Source organism: Cryptotermes secundus, unplaced genomic scaffold (assembly GCF_002891405.2).
Source record: "Cryptotermes secundus unplaced genomic scaffold, Csec_1.0 scaffold204, whole genome shotgun sequence".
Taxonomy (NCBI): Eukaryota; Metazoa; Arthropoda; class Insecta; order Blattodea; family Kalotermitidae; genus Cryptotermes; species Cryptotermes secundus.
In genome coordinates, this window is record NW_019738351.1 from 351,400 (window position 1) to 368,998 (window position 17,599).

General features: G+C 41.8%; 1 protein-coding gene across 1 annotated transcript; it reads left to right on the plus strand.

Annotated features, from left to right (window-relative positions):
• The first annotated feature begins 834 nt into the window (after nucleotides 1-834).
• On the plus strand, nucleotides 835-17,599 carry LOC111870740 (protein obstructor-E). The gene is made up of 5 exons (XM_023863247.1): nucleotides 835-958; nucleotides 10,466-10,684; nucleotides 11,490-11,684; nucleotides 14,566-14,773; nucleotides 17,209-17,599. Exons 1-5 carry the CDS (start codon nucleotides 910-912, stop codon nucleotides 17,228-17,230), a joined length of 693 nt encoding a protein of 230 aa, XP_023719015.1. The 5' UTR covers nucleotides 835-909; the 3' UTR covers nucleotides 17,231-17,599.

The following is a 17,599-nucleotide window of genomic DNA, read 5'->3' on the forward strand; positions in this document are numbered from 1 at the left end:
GGCTATGTTGGGGGCAGCTGGAGAGACTGAAACCACACAAGACTGGCTTGAGCTGGATTTCAGCTTGACACAGGACAAAATTGCTGCAGTGGTGTTATTTTATCTGTTTTCACCAGCGCTGCCGGGACAGAGCACTCGGTATAGCGACTGGCTACAGGCTAGACGACCGAGGGGTCGGAGGTCCAGTCGCGGTAGGGTCACTAATTTCTCTTCTCTACGTCGTCCAGGCCGGCTCTGCGGTTCACCCAATCCCATATCCAATGGGTACCGGCGGCTTTTCCCCGGGGCTAAGGCGGCCGGGTCATGAAGCTGACCAGTCACCTCCAGCTAGTGCCGAGGTCAAGAAAATGTGGATCTCTACATGTACCAGTAGATACTATAGGGTTCTGACGATGGTGTGTAACACACAGAGATACTGGGTTTTCAGACTTTATCCATCGTCCGGATTCTAAATAACTAAGGAAAAAACACACAACGTTTCGGAAACTGGATCTGCTTCTGTTCTCAGGTGAGGGAAGACACCTACTCTGTTGGGTCCCTTAGCCTCAGTCACTTCTTAGTTATTTAGAATCCGGACGATGGATAAAGTCCGAAAACCCAGTATCTCTGTGTATACATGTACCGTTTACTCTTATACCCTTAAGATGGAGACAGTATGTTGTTCCGAAACGTCAGTAAACATGTACTGGACTGAACTTGCAGCATATCCCTAGAACATCACCTAATGGGCAACAGGCGAGGGGCGATCCTTCACCTGTTTCTGCTGTGTCTTCGGTGTATAACGGTGACGGTGAAAGGAAGGCACAGGTGTGCGTGGGGCCGCGTGAGTGCAGCACTATCGAACTCCTACCAGAATCCGAAATGCATGATCGGGCTTAATACTCAACACATCGCCTTGAGGACGCCAACATGAAGACGACGCTGGTCTCCCTGCTCTTGCTGTGCGCCGTTGCTGTAGGTAAGATTGAATCATTTAACGTGACAGTAAATTAATTTCGAACTTGACTTACCCCTATATTCTCCAAAACGTACAAAAATAACGCCTAATGTGGAAATCATATCCGTCCGTCCGTCCGTCCGTCCGTCTGTGTATTTTAGACTTATCAGCTCCTAAACAGTTTTCCAAATTTGTTTAAGATTCGACATAGGAGACTAACCGAATTTTCTCCTGCAAATTCAGTTTTGTCCAAATTCGGGGGAAAAATACCTTTACATGGAGACCTGACTGCCTGTGTGTATATTTCGAGCACAGTTCATGAAACATGTTCCAAACAAAAAGTGTAGCGAAAAAAAAAATTAAGTTCCTGTCAAGCTCAGTAAAATGTTTCCTGTAAGACTTGACAGTTTTCGAGATGATAAAACAAACATTTTTGTCACTTTTTTATGTTATAAATCGTGACGCTCTGAATTCATGTCGATACAGTTTTATATTAGAGGTGTGTCTGTCCGTCCGTCGGTCTGCCTGTGACCTAACAAATTCTGCTTTCTTTTAATTCGTGGCTGGATCCTTTCGATAAAAGTCGATCAATTACGGCTTTCAGCCATATTGGCCTCATAATAAGATCCACGTTTCTACCTGACGCCATCAATGGAAGTTTCGTATGTATCGTAAACAAATCACATTTATACAGACAGCAAGTGGTAAGCTTAATTGACTTCAGACATTGTTGTGACGCCGTAGCGAGTTTTCTGTCTTACATCATGCAGTCTTGTTAAAGATCACTTAGATGAATTTTAGGATTCAAAGAGTTACTGCGGCACGAAATATTACCCAAATTAAATCCTCAATTACCAGTAAAGTGTCATGCGACTTTACGCCGTGGCCGGTGTACATAAGCTGAGCAGAGATGTGTAGGTAGTTACTACAGTGTAACAGCCCTGACTAGCCAACACACACTCACAGCCGCGGTCTCTACTTCAGCCCTCAGCTGAGGCCTGTCGCTTGGTTGCTAAACGGGAGGGAGCTGGATTTAAGAGCATGTACTAGTATTAAGAGGGGCACGCGGTAGCGTAGTTGGATGAGGCATTATGATACAAGCCGGAAAATCGCGGATTCGATTCCCAATGAGGTCACTGCATTTTTTCAATTGACCTAATCCATCAAGCCTCACAATGGCCCTGGAGTCGACCCAGCCTCTTAACAGAAATGAGTACTAGGAATCTTCCTGGGGGGACCGGCACGTAAAGCTGACAACCTCACCGCCATCTGTGAGCGGATTGTCTACAAAATGTGGGAGCCTCGACCTCTCACGATACTATGGGCCCCAGCGGCCTGTTACGTGGATAGCTTTATCCTTTTTTTAATAGTATTAAGAAGTAATGTAAGGGTGAGATGAAAAATTACGAAATTTTGGGGTTACCATAATGGATTGTATGTATGTCACGAACAACCGAACAGTCTCTTGATTCAGTGAGAACATTCATATTTTTTATGTGGATATGTGAAATGCAGTATACTATATAAAGAAGAGATTACTACTATTGGGAGATAGTGTTAAACGTCGGCCTCTATGTGTCATTCGGTAACATGTGGGGCTATGCGGACAGTTTTACCGTCACCGTAACAAACACAGAATTTGAAGGTTCTGGAAAGTGAAGCAGTGTAGTTTGGTAGATAGGTACCAACATTTAGGAGTAACCTACAGCTTCCATCTTCAGGGTAAAAGACAGTAATCTTTATATTCACGATCTTAGGAACAGCGCAGTTCTCACACACAAAAAACACGTGTAACGAGACTAATGGAATGTGATGCAAGATATCGACGTTTCGTACGAATATTTCGCTTCCATCTACACCGTAGAAAAAGGGATAAACTGAGTGTGATACACAATTATATTTGAAATGGGACGAATATTTCTTTTCTAAGTGTCAAACGGCTTTCGAAACTACAACAAATTAACGCCTGTGAGAAGAAAAACATAAATTTTGAAATGTGAGAGCAGACACAAAGATTCGCGTGTCACAGGGCTTGGCTTTTGTTTCGCAATGTCTGAACTGAACTAAGAGCTGAGTCAAGGTCGTCAGGAAAACATTCTGGACCACGGTACAAGCAGAGGAAGTCCTTGCGCGCGTAAGTGCATAAGCGTGGGCGTCAGGTTGGCATAGCGGTAACGGTCAAGCCCTCTCCGATCCTCGGTCGGAACATTGAATATTCTGAGGTGTTGTTTGTTGTTTTCCTCAGTCCCCCGATGCGAATGCCAGGAACGATCCCTACCAAATCCTTTCCAATTCATCATTCACCATAGTCCAAAACAGACAGCACCGTAAAGTAATCTAGCCGCCCCCCCAAAATATTCAACGAGCTAGTAACTAACTCTACGGAGCTGGGTCCTTCCTGACAAGTCGCTTGGGGTTGGACTGTTACCGGCTCTTTATGGAACCTGGCGGTTCATCACCGTCTTCACAAGATCCCGAAATTCTGAGGGCCTTGTGTAACATTTCATAACAGGCTGGGTCAATTACGACTCCCATTGAACCTTCCAGCCGGAAGACCAGCCCACGTCTGCTGTGCGCGAATTCGCAACAACCCTCCATATCCGGAGGCCGTCTCCATCCGCGCAACCTGAGCCATATCAACCATTGAATAACATTTACAAAAATCAGTTCCTACCTCACGGAAAACACAATGCTTATACGCTACACTCGATTCAATGCTGTATAGGAAAATACCAATCGATATTTATTGCGGGAACGATACGAAACACTGCGTAGAGAAAATATAGATTTTTCTTGTAATATTTAAGCAGGCGGTACAGATAGTTACCACAATACTTTGAAGGGTTAACATGACACAACGTCAACACAGAACATTCTCACCCTGGACAGGCTACGAAACCGTGACCATAGCGGCTCTAACAGGTACAAATATTCTTATGAAATATTATAAACCTCAGAGACAATTGTTTTAGGAAAGTCTATACAGTTCCAGCGCGCTCTACAGCTCCGAGCCTTTCACTGTTAGCTAACACGTGACTAGACTAGGTCAGCTGAACATGGTTTCTCTGCAGCTGCGGCTGAACCAGGGAAACTCAGCAGAATCACCATCATTGGCAAAACAGCCCTTTCTGAGCCATAGTCTTCCTTAGAATATTCAGAGAGATAGCATGCGGTTTTTTTACTTATTCCGATTTCGCAACAGCAATTTTATTACAGAGCAAGGTCGTCAGCATTGAGTCCACACCCCCCCCTCCCCCAACCTGGTGGACCAGGTCTTTATACTGCCACGTGATAGAGTGGCTATAGGCGGGGTTTGGAGTGGCAATCGCATTTATTGAACTCTTGAACAACTCGTGACTACACTTCACAAATCACTATCACGCACAGACTAGTGTTCTCAGTCACAGGGTCTTCGCTAGCCGTTGCTTGGTAGCGGCTCCCAACGGAGGAAGTTCCCCTTCCTCTGGGTTCCTGAACTGTCAGCTACTGCAACTCTCAACCGACTGACTTGCACAGAGAACACCACTTCCAACAGTTCCTCCAGTGTTGCATGGGTACGTTGCTTCGCGATGGCTCTGGTATTGTTGCGTGCTTACGAAGCTGTTGCCTAGCAACGGGCGTATTTTCAGAGCCGTTCCATAGCAACGACTCTCTCTGCTGGCTTCACAATTCTGGCATTCAGTAGACATACCACACTATATAAGTCCCCCAGTGACGGGGTGGCCCAGTTATATCCCCAGGCACTGGGCCCCCTTTCCGTCGCATAAGACTCGCAGTGATGTTGCTTTTTGCCGATGATGTGAATCTACTGGGTGATAATGTAGATACCATAAAGAAAAACACACAAACTTTAATTGACGCTAGTAAGGAGGTTGGTCTAGAAGTTCGTAAACACAGAGAAAACTAAGTATATGCTGCTGTCTCGTCACCAAAATGCAGGGCAAAATCACGATATAAAGATATGAAACAGACGTTTTGAAAATGTGGCACAGTTCAGATATTTGAGAACGACGATAACAAATCAAAACCTGATTCAGGAGGAAACTAAGAACTCGGGTAATGCTTGCTACCATTCAGTCAGAACGTTTTGTCTTCTCGTCTGCTGCCCAAAAACATAAAAATTAGAATATACAAAAATATTATTTTACCTGTGGTTTTGTATGGGTGTGAAATTTGGTCTCTGACATTAAGGGAGGAACATAGACTGAGAGTATTTGAGAACAGGGTATTGAGGAAAATATCTGGACCGAAGATTGATGAAGTGACAGGAGGTTGGAGAAAACTGCATAATGAGGAGCTTCATAACTTCCAAGCTTCTCCAAGTATAATTAGAATGATCAAGTCAAGGAGGATGAGGTGGGCAGGGCATGTAGCACGAATGGGGGAGGCGAGGAATGCGTATAGGATATTGGTGGGAAAGTCAGAAGGAAGGAGACCATTGGGAAGACCAAGGCGTAGGTGGACCGACAATATTAAAATGGATATTAGAGAGACAGGATGGGATGGTATGGATTGGATTGGATTGGTTTGGTTCAGGATAGGGACCCGTGGAGGGCTCTTGCGAGCACGGCAATGAACCTTCGGATTCCATAAAATGCTGGGAAATTCTTGAGTAGATGCAGAATTGGCGGTTCCTCAAGAAGGGCTCAGCTCTGTAAGTAAGTAAATACGACTCGCAGGGCTACGGTGGAGGTATTCTAACCCGCCTCCACACGGGATGAAAGTAGTAGAAGGACCGTGTTACAAAGAAACGGGAAAGTATCGATGTCGTGGCGTATTTGACGGCACTGCAGCAGGATTTCCTTTGAGAGACTGAGGTAGAACCATGAAGTTTCAGCGTCAGGAACGCAGGTCTCCGGATAAAGATTCGAAACGAAGACAGTCGAAATACAGTGAACGCTGGCCCTGGTGGACTGCGACGTTGGATAGCTCGTTGTTTTGATCACACTAACAGTCTTGTTATCATTCGGCGAGAAGTTCAAATGATGACAATCCTCGCTACATTACGGCGTTACGTAGCCTTGGTGCAGAAGCAATTCGCAGATGGACCGCGGACATCCGTTGAATTTGACTGCTGATTATTGTAGCATAAGAAATTTCTAACGTCAACAATGAACTAGGCGTGCTATGAAGAACGCGACGTTCCTTCAACCCTTTCGTCTCAATTTGATACGACTCGGATCGCACAGAAAACGACGGTATAACAATTCTTTTATTTTTGTGCGGTATTCTTTGCAGCCGTGTAAGATCTAGAAAAACCGAAGTGAACGGAGAAGTTCATGGAGGTAGGCCTAGGCCCACTGGGGCTGTAGCGCCAAGGAAAAAAAAATTCTTTGCAGCGGCAACGTTTTTACCGAACCACTGCCTAACAACGCTAGAGAAGGGATTCACATTTATGAAGTACCCCCTTGAGATGACTCAGGTGGCATGATATACATACCGAGTTTCATAAAGACTGGTTCAGGAAATCAAAAGTTAATGGAGGGGGGGGGTACACAGCGTGGTGATCGCGTAAGCCTGCTTTTATTTTATTTTATTTTTTTTTTCAAAATAAGGAAAGTGGAAAGTGGATGAGTCTGTGAAAGCAGGTGACGGAGTGGCTGCTCCGTGAAGCGGGCCGTGACTCTCCTTCACTCGGTTCTGAAGGTGATGCACCTCCGCGTCACCAGTCACACATTGCGTCACATGAACCAGCAGCGTCTTGTTGCGTGACGGAACTAAAAGCAACTTCACTTCCAAGCCACATTCATGAAACTATGCCAGTTCTGATACTTAATTTCAAGTTTCCAATTTGTATTCAGCGCCACTGTCGGATTAAAGTGGGGCAGTCACCCCAATAAAATTGAAATGGAACCCACAATTTTACCGAGACACATTGCTTCCCTAAAATCACGAAAATTTACTTCATACTTTTAGTTATTACAAGAAATAACAATAAGACGGGTGTCATAACATGAATTTGTTGCTTACAGGGGCCACCACGTTTCGGCCTCCTACAGAATTATCAGGTTTCTATTGAGATATGAGGAAGTTCTCTCATACAAGGGCATGGAGTATAATGCAATATGAAAATACCATTCTAGAGACAAAAGTAATGAAAGAATGCATTTGGATCGGTTAACGCTTTAACTGTCGGGAAAGTGGCATTTCTTGTGAAGTTGGTTGGAGTGTAAATATTAAGAAAGAACAACGCGGATGGGAAACGTCGGAGGGCAAATAGAGGGCAGAATTCAAAACCGCAGGCCTTGACATCATGTTGGTGACTTAGAATAGTACCATATTCGAGGAATAATAAGCCAAGCAAGACGAGGGCAACATTCTGTCTGCTGTATCCTATTAGACCCTGATGATGGAGGCAGTAAGTTCCTTCGAAACATGGGCGTCACATCCCAGAACAGAGTACACTTCAAGATCGAATACATCAGTAAAAACTGACGTGATAAAGTTGGATTTTTAGGACTCTTCAAGTCATGCATGTAAGGTTGATTGCTACATCAACTGAAGGGGTTAACGTCAAATGCCGCATGAGATGATCATGTTCAGTGAAGGTGAAGAGACTGGGGAGGAAACGGTAGCGGATTTCTTAATTGTACTTTCCGCCATTCGAGTGACGGGACTGAAGAAAAAGACAACAAATACAATGCAAATAATCTGTGGGCAGCATAATATATCACTGTTGGGAGCCAGCACAGCGCAGTCGACATAGCGACTGGTTACGCCTTGGACGAGGAGGTGTTGGAGTTCGAGTCCCGGGAGGGTCAAGAATTTTGTCTTCTCCACGTCGTCCAGACCGTCTCTGGGGTTCACCCAACCTCCTAGCCAATGAGTATCAGGGACTCTTTCCCCGGGGGTAAAGCGGCCGGGGCCTGAAGCTGACCACTCACCTCCAGCTAGTGCCGAGGTCAAGAAAATGTGGATCTATACATCCGCTTCCCCACACGCCTTCATTACGTAGTGCTTAATTAGTTAAGCACAGGGACAACTTTAGCTTTTAATTTGTTGTCTATTGTTAAGAGTTCCGATTCGCGTCACCAGAGCACCACAACAAACAAGCATGTCGTGAGTTCAAAATTCGAGTTTCGAATTTAAGCCCAAAAATCCAGGGGGTAAAGTGCAAGCAAGTTCGGAAGTCGTGGGGTCGAGGTAAGGATTCAACATTTCGAATGGTAGGATGATGGACGAACTGGAGAGAATGTGGAGGGAGGCGACCGTATAGCGATCAGCGTACTATTCCTGCATTTTGCCTGAAAGGGCTGATGAAAAGCATGAAGAATCTTAGCTAGGTAAATTGGTGTTTGAGCCCAAAACTCGAACCGAGCACCTCTCGAATACAAGTCTAGAGCATTATACAAACCTGCTCGGCAATGAATAAGGCGAACTGAGTTTAATTCTGTATTTATTTACGTGCTAACACGAATAGTAATAATAATAATAATAATAATAATAATAACAATAACAACAACAACAACAACTATAACGACAACAAATATTCTGGAGAATACAAATTCGGGATTGAATAGCAGCCCGTTTCCACCAAACGTTTCCTAATAATATCCCTGGCATCTTGAATGCAAAGAAAGCAAAAGCGGGAAAGTGGCTTAAGGAATAATAGAACTAGATCTGTGAACAATATGGAGTTTGAAATGAAAGTTACAAGAAAATTACAGGAAGGAAAGTACACACACACACACGCAAAAAGGGCGTAAAATAAGTGGCTGTTAACATAAGAACACGACTACTTTTGTGCTGGCTAGCAAGAAAGTCGTACCAACCTTGGTTGCCACAACTTCAGGAGTACAATTCTGCCCCTATTGTCAGGTATAATGTCACGGTTTAAGTGGGCATGAAACGTGACATAGGATCCGTGCCCCGTGGCGGTTTGCTTTCCAAATCAGCAGCGCCACCAACCGTTCAAATGCTACCGGAGCAGCAAGTCACTGTCACCACACCCATATACTAACGTAACGCCCATATGTATTAGCGGTATGAAAACATTAGGTGCTACACGCGAGATATCTGTAACATTGGAACACGAAACAAGGTACGCTAGATTCATACTATACTCCATGTTAGGCACCAACATTTTTACAGGAACCGATCATCCACCTTGACTATGGAAGCAGCCGGATCATCCCAAACGACAGTATCTGCCTACCAAAGTACTGAAGACCTTAATGTCCAGTCCAGTTGGTCCTCGCCAGCACAGTCGTTCTTGATTTCGGGCCCCATGGCCTGCTTTATGTTTGTTACAAGACTGTTTATGTGTTTGGAAATTGGGCCTCCTCTTCAATGGGAGGTGGGGTTTGTCTTTCTGAGTACATGCCACATTTGTTGCACCATAAGTCTGTACAAGTGTACCCGCACTCATGCAGCATCCAAGTAGGGGCATTTGGTACTCTGTAGACACCACATTCACTTTGTAACTTTACTGCAATGAATAATATGCAGGAAGCCTAAACTTATTTTACCACTCCGAAACTGCAATTAGTCATTTGCACAGTGGTAGCCCTGACTGCCACTAAGTTTAAGCCCCTTATAATTCCTGCATCTGGCTTCTCCTTGTCCAATTGCACGTACGTTTGGATTTAATACTGTTTTAAAATATGTACATAATTTTCTTTTTCTGACTGGGACCTGAAAGAGAAACTCACTCCATACTCCTGCAAATATGTACGGTAACCATGACTGTTAATATGGTAATGTTTATTTCAAGTATATGACTTCTATCAATGAAAGTTTTTGTACAATATAAAAATAACAACATGGCTGTCACGCATATCTTTTCTTTACTTTTTGGTTTGATGGCGATAACCAGTGAACCACTAGAGCTAGATATGTGGAATCTGGTACGAAGATAAGCACATGTATATATTGTTGCGTGTTAAAAGTGACTCTTGACGGGGTTTTGGATTGGATATTGGATATATTGACTACATTATAACACAATTCGTAATTACACTTAATTACAGCGCCATCTCCAATTTCCACAGCTTACAAATCGGTGGTGCATATGGACTAGTGTTTTCAGTCTGTTACAGTCTCCACTAGCCGTGTCCTGGTAATGGCCCCTAACACAGGGTGTTTGTTTGCATCCGCGTACAAGTCCTCTCTGAACAGCAGCTCCCTTCCAACTGAACTATTCTTGCTTCAGTTGTCCTCCTTATAATCCATTTGCATGGACTGAGCACAAAACACTGTTTCCAGCAGTGCCACTATCATTGCATGCGTATCCATTGCCACAGGAACTTGTTTAACAAATCATTCCCTAGTAACGATTCTACATGCTACAATATTGTGTATAGGTCATTGTTTGTAAGTGAATGTTGGAAACATGGCGACCGTGCGAATCAGATTAATTTTGACGTAAACAGAATGCGTACGCACTTACATGATAAGCTCTTCACACTAAACCACAATCATAATAGCAATAGATTTGTTATGTATAGAAATCTGAAGTATGTCTGATGAGCTTGTTCTGGGAACCCTCTCAGCCGTGAGATTGCACTGAGCCTCTGCTGCTGATTGCAGCCAAAGCTGGCGTCCTACTGCATGTGCCAGCCTGCCCAGAGCAACATGGTGTCCAGACATACCCACACCCTGACCTGTGTGACCACTTCTTCAAGTGCACAAATGGTACTGTGAGCCTGGAGCAGTGTGGAAACGGTCTGCTCTATGACGGCAAGGGCAGCGTGCATGAGCACTGCAACTACAACTGGGCAGTGGACTGTGGCACACGGAAGGCCGACCGTACGTATCCTGGGAGGGTGACACATATGTATGTCACAATGTAGCACACTACTACCCACCATTTAGGATATATATATATATATATACTGTATACACATACATACACACACACACACGTGTATATACATTTTATAAAACTGTAACAATTCTATAACATTACAAATATATTTTCATATATTCAACCCCCCTGAACACGTACCCCCAAATTTTAATTTATGACGTTGAAAGCTGGGCCCTACTTTCATCATATAATTCAGCATAAACATATTAAATTCATTGAAGGGTACTGCCTTCTGGGGGATATAACACTGTGTAGTCCAATGAAAGTCAACCGATGTTTTGTAGGAACATATCGTCTCCATCTTCAAGAATTGAATAAGCCAAGCAAGAAACCAACATGATAGCAGATGGCAAGCAGAGCTCTTGCTCGGATTAGTTTTCGATATAAAGGTGATATATTCCTCCGAAACATTGGTTGATTTTTAATGGAGCACACAGTGTTATGTACTCTTCTTAACCACTGCTGTGAGAACCTCAAATCTTACACATTATATTTATTGTTTTTATTCATAAACACCTGATGATGGTCAAAAGAGATCGAAACATGTAGCGTGATTGATACAATAAACTGATTGCCTTATTGTTTTCATTTCCCCTCATAATTAAAGTATTGTTGCTGTGTGATGGTACAAAAAGTTTAATATCTGAAGGAGGGCAGGTCAGCCTCTGGAAATGCTGATTATTTACCTTAGTGTATTACTGCAGACCTTAACAGCAGTTGCCAATGCTGCTTCACCTGTTCTAGTGACCCCAATCAGTACACCAGGCTGCCTATACCAGTTTGGCATATACCCTGAGAGCGCCCAGTGCAGCAACAACTATATCAAGTGCGCACATGGCATTCCACAGCTGACCCCTTGTGAACCGGGCCTTGCATATGACGATAAAAGCCACAGCTGTAATTGGCCTGACCTGCTGCTCGACTTCTGCAGTCCTGAAGGTAATACTGCCACCAGGCTGATGTCCTTCCTTATATATTCATCAATCTGCCACAAAGTATTAAAAACTTGGGCAATGATACTAAAAAGTTTAAATCAGAGTTAAAGAATTATCTACATGCTCATTCCTTCTACTCTTTAGATGAATACTTCAATGTAAATAGAGAATGATGTAAAATTAAGTTATATTAATTTTTAAGCTAAAATTGCCTGTACTTATGTATGTAACCTTTTGACTTGTTCTGTATCCAAAGGTACTAACCTGCTTAGGATTTATAGAATGTAAATAAATTCAATTTAATTCAATTCAATTCAAAGAGTATGGCCAAAGTGACAGGATGATTCAGTTGATAATGTTGAGTGAGTATCAGCAGCTTACAGCATTGAATGGTAGGGCACGGTTGCATTTTATGTGAATTCGAAATAAATATTAATAAAGTCTCACTTAAGTTTGAAACAACACAAATTTTTTCCCATGAGAAAACTTATCTTGCATTATGCAAGTTCTAAATTATGCCTGGTCTTCAGGAATACATCCCCCGTACAAGATGCAACTGTGCTCTAATGAAATAATTAGAATATGGCACAAAATGGTCATGGCCAGGATTGTTCAGTCAGTACAGTAATTTGGCAATGGGCTAGATCAAGGGTCTCCAAACTACGGCCTGCGATGTCATTTTTATCTGGCCCGTGAAAGAATTGTGCAGAAATGTGCCAATTGAACTAATTTTCCAATGAGTACTGGTAAAAAATACTTGTTCATAGATTTCAAATTCAGTAATTAAGATTGTGTTTAAAATATATTGATATTCCATATTATGTAAATATTAATATTATTCACAATTTTACTAATTCTGGACCGTATACTACATGGTATTTCTTCGTACTTGTTCGGCCTCGATCAGCCAATGTTTCTTCATTGTGTTATCCACCAACAAGCACTTTGTGGAAAACACGTTGATATGAGCTCTGTTTTAAAACCTGTTATTTCTATCGTTAATTTCATTCGCTGTCATGCACTTAACCATAGCCAGTTGCGGTCTTTTCTCGAGGAATGTGATTCCGAGCTTATTGACCTGACATATTATATTGCAGTTCGATGGCTTAGCTGTGGAAAGGTTCTTTCATGCTTCTTTGAGCTCAGGAATGAAATTGATATATTTCTTACCGAGGAAAACCATCGCGAACCGCTTTTATCAGATACCGAGTGGCTTTGGAAATTAGCATTTTTTGCTGATCTGGTAAACCATATGAACAATTGGAATTTAAAGTTGCAGGGTAAAAATTTATTTGCACCTATCAAGGCATTCAGAGCAAAGTTGATACTTCTGGAAAGCCAAGTGAAATTGTAGCTTTGTTCATATGCTATACTGTGCAGAGTTGCATAAATAGGGTGAAGCTGAATTTCCTTCCTCGTTTGCAAATTTAGTCATTTCAGATTTGAAAGAACAATTTTGGAAGCGATTTGCTGATTTGGATGCCAGTGCTCAGGAAATTAGATTGTTTCAAAATCCATTTGACTGTGATGTTGCAGATGTCCCAAGTCAAATTCCAAATGGAAATTATTGAACTTCAGGAAAATTATCATATTAAAGAAAAATACAAGGAAGGAAATTTGATCAAATTTTATAAATTTCTGAACTCTGAGCAATTTCCAAATTTAAAGAAATTTGCTTGTAAATTTATCTCCATTTCTGGGATGACATACCTGTCTGAACAAGCTTTTTCCCAGATGAAGTACATCAAGTCGAAATACAGGGCAAATTTATCCGATGAACATTTAAAGTCTCTACTTGTGATTAGTGTTTCAAAATTTGAACCTCAATTTAATCAGATTTTAAGAATGCAAAAAGAGTTCCATCATTCACATTAATTGTTTTATTATAATTTGTGATGAAAATATGAGCATTTGCTGCTACTGTCTGTTGTCATTAATATACAATAATTTATTCTCACATACTTTGTATTTAGTTTATGAAATTCTGTGCTTTCAATTAAACTCATATACCTAGAGTTATTAATTTCTCATTTTATCCAGCCCATTGAAAGTGCTGAATTACCTAATGTGGCCCGCTTTGAAAAGTTTGGAGATCCCTGGCCTAGATGATCCACAAATTGCCAGGGACTGTGGCTTACACAGCCTCCTGTTCCATGAGTACTGGGAGAATTAATTTACATCTTGTGAGCACACTTGTTAGGGTGACCTCAGGAAACCTCCTCTGTGTTCTCCAGTTGCCAGACTGCTGGCTAGAAGTCACTGTGCATCCAGATGGTGCCTGTCACTGGACATCTCAAAACGTTTTCTCCAGGCAAACATGGAGATGGTACCCAAGTTGCTACTGCGTGCTTCTCATGGAGCCCTTCACATTTAAATTACTCAGAATTACAGTCCTTTGTTATAAAGGACAAGAAATTAATTTCCAAATTGTACAATTTGACACTAATTTGGGAAATCAAAGTTCCACGGTCCCTGTCTCAAGCCCCTAACCATTATAACGTCTTCACTTCCACACTGCCCTTATCAGAAGCACAAGAGGGTGAAGCCTAGGAACCTTCTCACAGAATTATACTCTCTCTCTCTGTCTCCTCCCCCTCCCCCATCAAAATCAATGAAGTGTTTGTCACTTGTACCATGATGTTCCCATTCTGTGTATTCCTTAATTTTGTACCTCTTCTTCTTATCTTTAGACTTTCATGTTATTTCATGTAACATGTATTTCTTGATCAGGATGATCAAGGAACTTTCATTTTGATTGGGCCAATTAAATAAATGGTGCCATGATATTGTTGGAATAACTGCTGAGAACAGGCAGCTCTGTACACAGAACTGAATGTGCATGAAGAGCCTGGAAATCTCTCACCTGTATGTTACTGTGATTTCAGCCATTGTTGGATTCAAGTGCCCAGATAAGGTGCCAGCTCATTCCATCTCCGCCAAGTTTCTTCCATTTCCGCGTTTCCCTGTCCCTGGAGACTGCGGCCGCCTCATCACCTGTGTCAATGGTCATCCCCGACTTATCTCGTGTGAAGCAGGCAAGGTACTCGACGAGTCTACCCTCACCTGTGAGGACCATGAGCTTGTGCCCAAATGGTGAGTCTGAATCCCTTCAATTTTGTTTCTTCAATGATGCTTCCTAAAACAAAAGTCATATTCTGTAGAGTGGAGCAGGAGGATAATTGTGAATGACAGAAAAGTCATGGTCTACTTATGACTTTATAAATTTTTTTAAAATGAAGCAGCAAATCTGCAAATAATGGAAACTAAATGATCACAAAGTTTTGGAGAATGGGGAATGGTTACCAACATTATGTTCAGAAACTTTTGTCTTCTCATCTATCATGTAAACACACAAAGATAACAATATGTACCACCTGCTTTAAACATTAAATACCCTACACTTTGCCCACACAGTGTGTGTCATATGATCCTTACAATACAGAGCAATTATTTCCCTAAATAGCATTTATGGTTGGACTTTGTAATGGAGATCCACTGTGTTTTCTGTGTGGCAGGCACTGAATTTTTTAATGTTACTCAATTGAAATCAATGTTTCAAACAAATATTAAAATATAATTTTACATTTTGTTTTGCAAGGGTGTGAAACTTAATCACTCACCTTGATGAAAGAAGACAGTTTGAAAGTTGAAAAAATGCACAAATGAAAAGGTATAATATTGTTGCATGCCAAAAGGAATCTGGAATGTATACTTCCATAGAAACACAATTAACAGTGGGCTGTTGCTTAAGCAAAAAATGTGTTTCCCTGGAGATGAAATGACAACAAAAGATTCGTTGCATAACAGCGGCCGAGATAGCATAGTCGGTATAGCAACTGGCTATGGGCTGGATGACCGAAGGGTCAGAGTTCGAGTCCTGGTAGTGTCAAGAATTTTCTTTTCTCCACGTCCAGACCGGTTCTGGGGTCCACCCAACTTTCGATCCAATGGGTACCGAGGGCTCTTTTCCAGGGTGTAAAGCAGCCGGGCTGTGAAGCTGACAACTCAGCTATACATTGATTCCCCCATATGTCTTCATAGCGTAGTGCTTAATTAGTTAAGCGCAGGGACAACTTTACTTTTACTACCACGTTTAAGCACAAAGTGATGATAATACCTCACATTCTGGAAGGGGAGGCTTATTCCTACAAAATAACATGTCAGTTGCAGATCGAAACTGTGTCCTCTTCACACAACTGTATGTGGACCCTCATCAAACTTGAAATGTTCTTGGATGTGATAAGAACATAAATTACCAAATACAAGCACAGCCTTGCAATTCCGCTGCACTTGCTCCCCCTTTTCTGGAATAATCTTTAAAACAAAATGTGTTCAGTTTTTCCTACCCTTTATACAAAACATGTGTTGCTCCCAGTAAATATTTGGTGAGAGTGACACATTCAGAAACTCACGTAGGTCTTCATGTAAAGTAACCGTTTTTGCTGCCAGACTTAACTGAGGTTCTGATATATTCAAAAACTTCATTAGAATCCCGAGCATCAAATGTCATGAAAATCAGTTTGGAAATTTTTTACTCATTGCACATACACAGAAAGACAGACAGATATACAAATGGCTGAGCTAATTTAATAGACATCTTGCAAGGCTGCTTAAAAGAAGAATGAGAATGAGTGTTCGAATAGCACCCAAGACCTCTGCTGCAATGCTGCCACATTGCCATGACAGCCACACACTGCAAGAATACAGAGCAAATTTTGTTATATCTGTGGATGTCCTCTAGTACGTCCACACTAAGAAAAAGGTAGTGTATGTCCATGATTTATTTCAACATTATTAATGGTAGTGTATGTGTTATATATACTACCATCTGTGAGCCGATTGTGTAGAAAATGTGGGAGCCTCGACGTCACACAACCCTATGGGCCTCCATGGCCCGTTACACAGATATAGCTTTACTATATTAGGTTAAAATATATGCATGTTTCAGCAAATTTGCACAGCAGTGGTGCCAACAAGGTCACTAGTCATGTCCCTTTGTTCCTCCAGCAGCTCTTGACCTGCAGGTGATGAATATCGCATGCTATGACTGGAGAAATTACATAACAATGGTTTGTGACCACAGTCAGTGCAGTGTTACTAACAAGATGCACAGTTCTGATCTTAGTCTAGTTTTGTTATGTACACTTGCCTGTTATAGACAGACCATTCACCACTGGAAAGCATTTAAATAAAGGAGCTGAAATGAATATGAAATCAAAACTGCTGTTAAACAGAAGAAATTATGTTATACCAGAATTGTGATGGATGTTGTCAGCTGCCTGGAAGTTTGACATGTCAGTATTTTCCACCATCTGTTGTGTGAGGTATATATGTGTATCAAATGTACCTTGTACTGTGGGCAGTGCCTAAACATGATACTTTTGCATAGGAAACCTTCAGAGATTGACAATTGAAATACTTTCCAGGCTAAGGGAATGAAACAGTATTTTTGTGAGATGCAGAGAAATGTCAGTGTTCATGACACAGCATCTTGCAGGGGAATAAAATGAGAGCTGTTTTTGTTTCAGTGCAAACTATGTGAGGAAGTGAGGCTCCACAGGCAGAACCTTCCACACTGAGGTCAGGAAGAGAAACAAGAGTCATCAGTTCAAACATGTACAGTTGGTCATAAAAGTTCAGTAATGACAGCCTGTGTATTTGATTCACACATTAAAAATAAATTGTGATATTATAGGGCCAAATTACTTGTTTATAGATATATGATAATGAAATTACTCACAGAATGCTTTGATCAAAGAAAGTCAGTGTAGAATTCCCAAAACTGATGAAAATCTTTATTGAAGAGCAGTGGTAACTCTGTGTGCTGCTGGCCGTTTAGCATTTGACATGTTTGCCAGCAGAATATTTATGAGTTTTATACATTTTTCAGAATAAAAATGAACATTTTCCTGAACATCA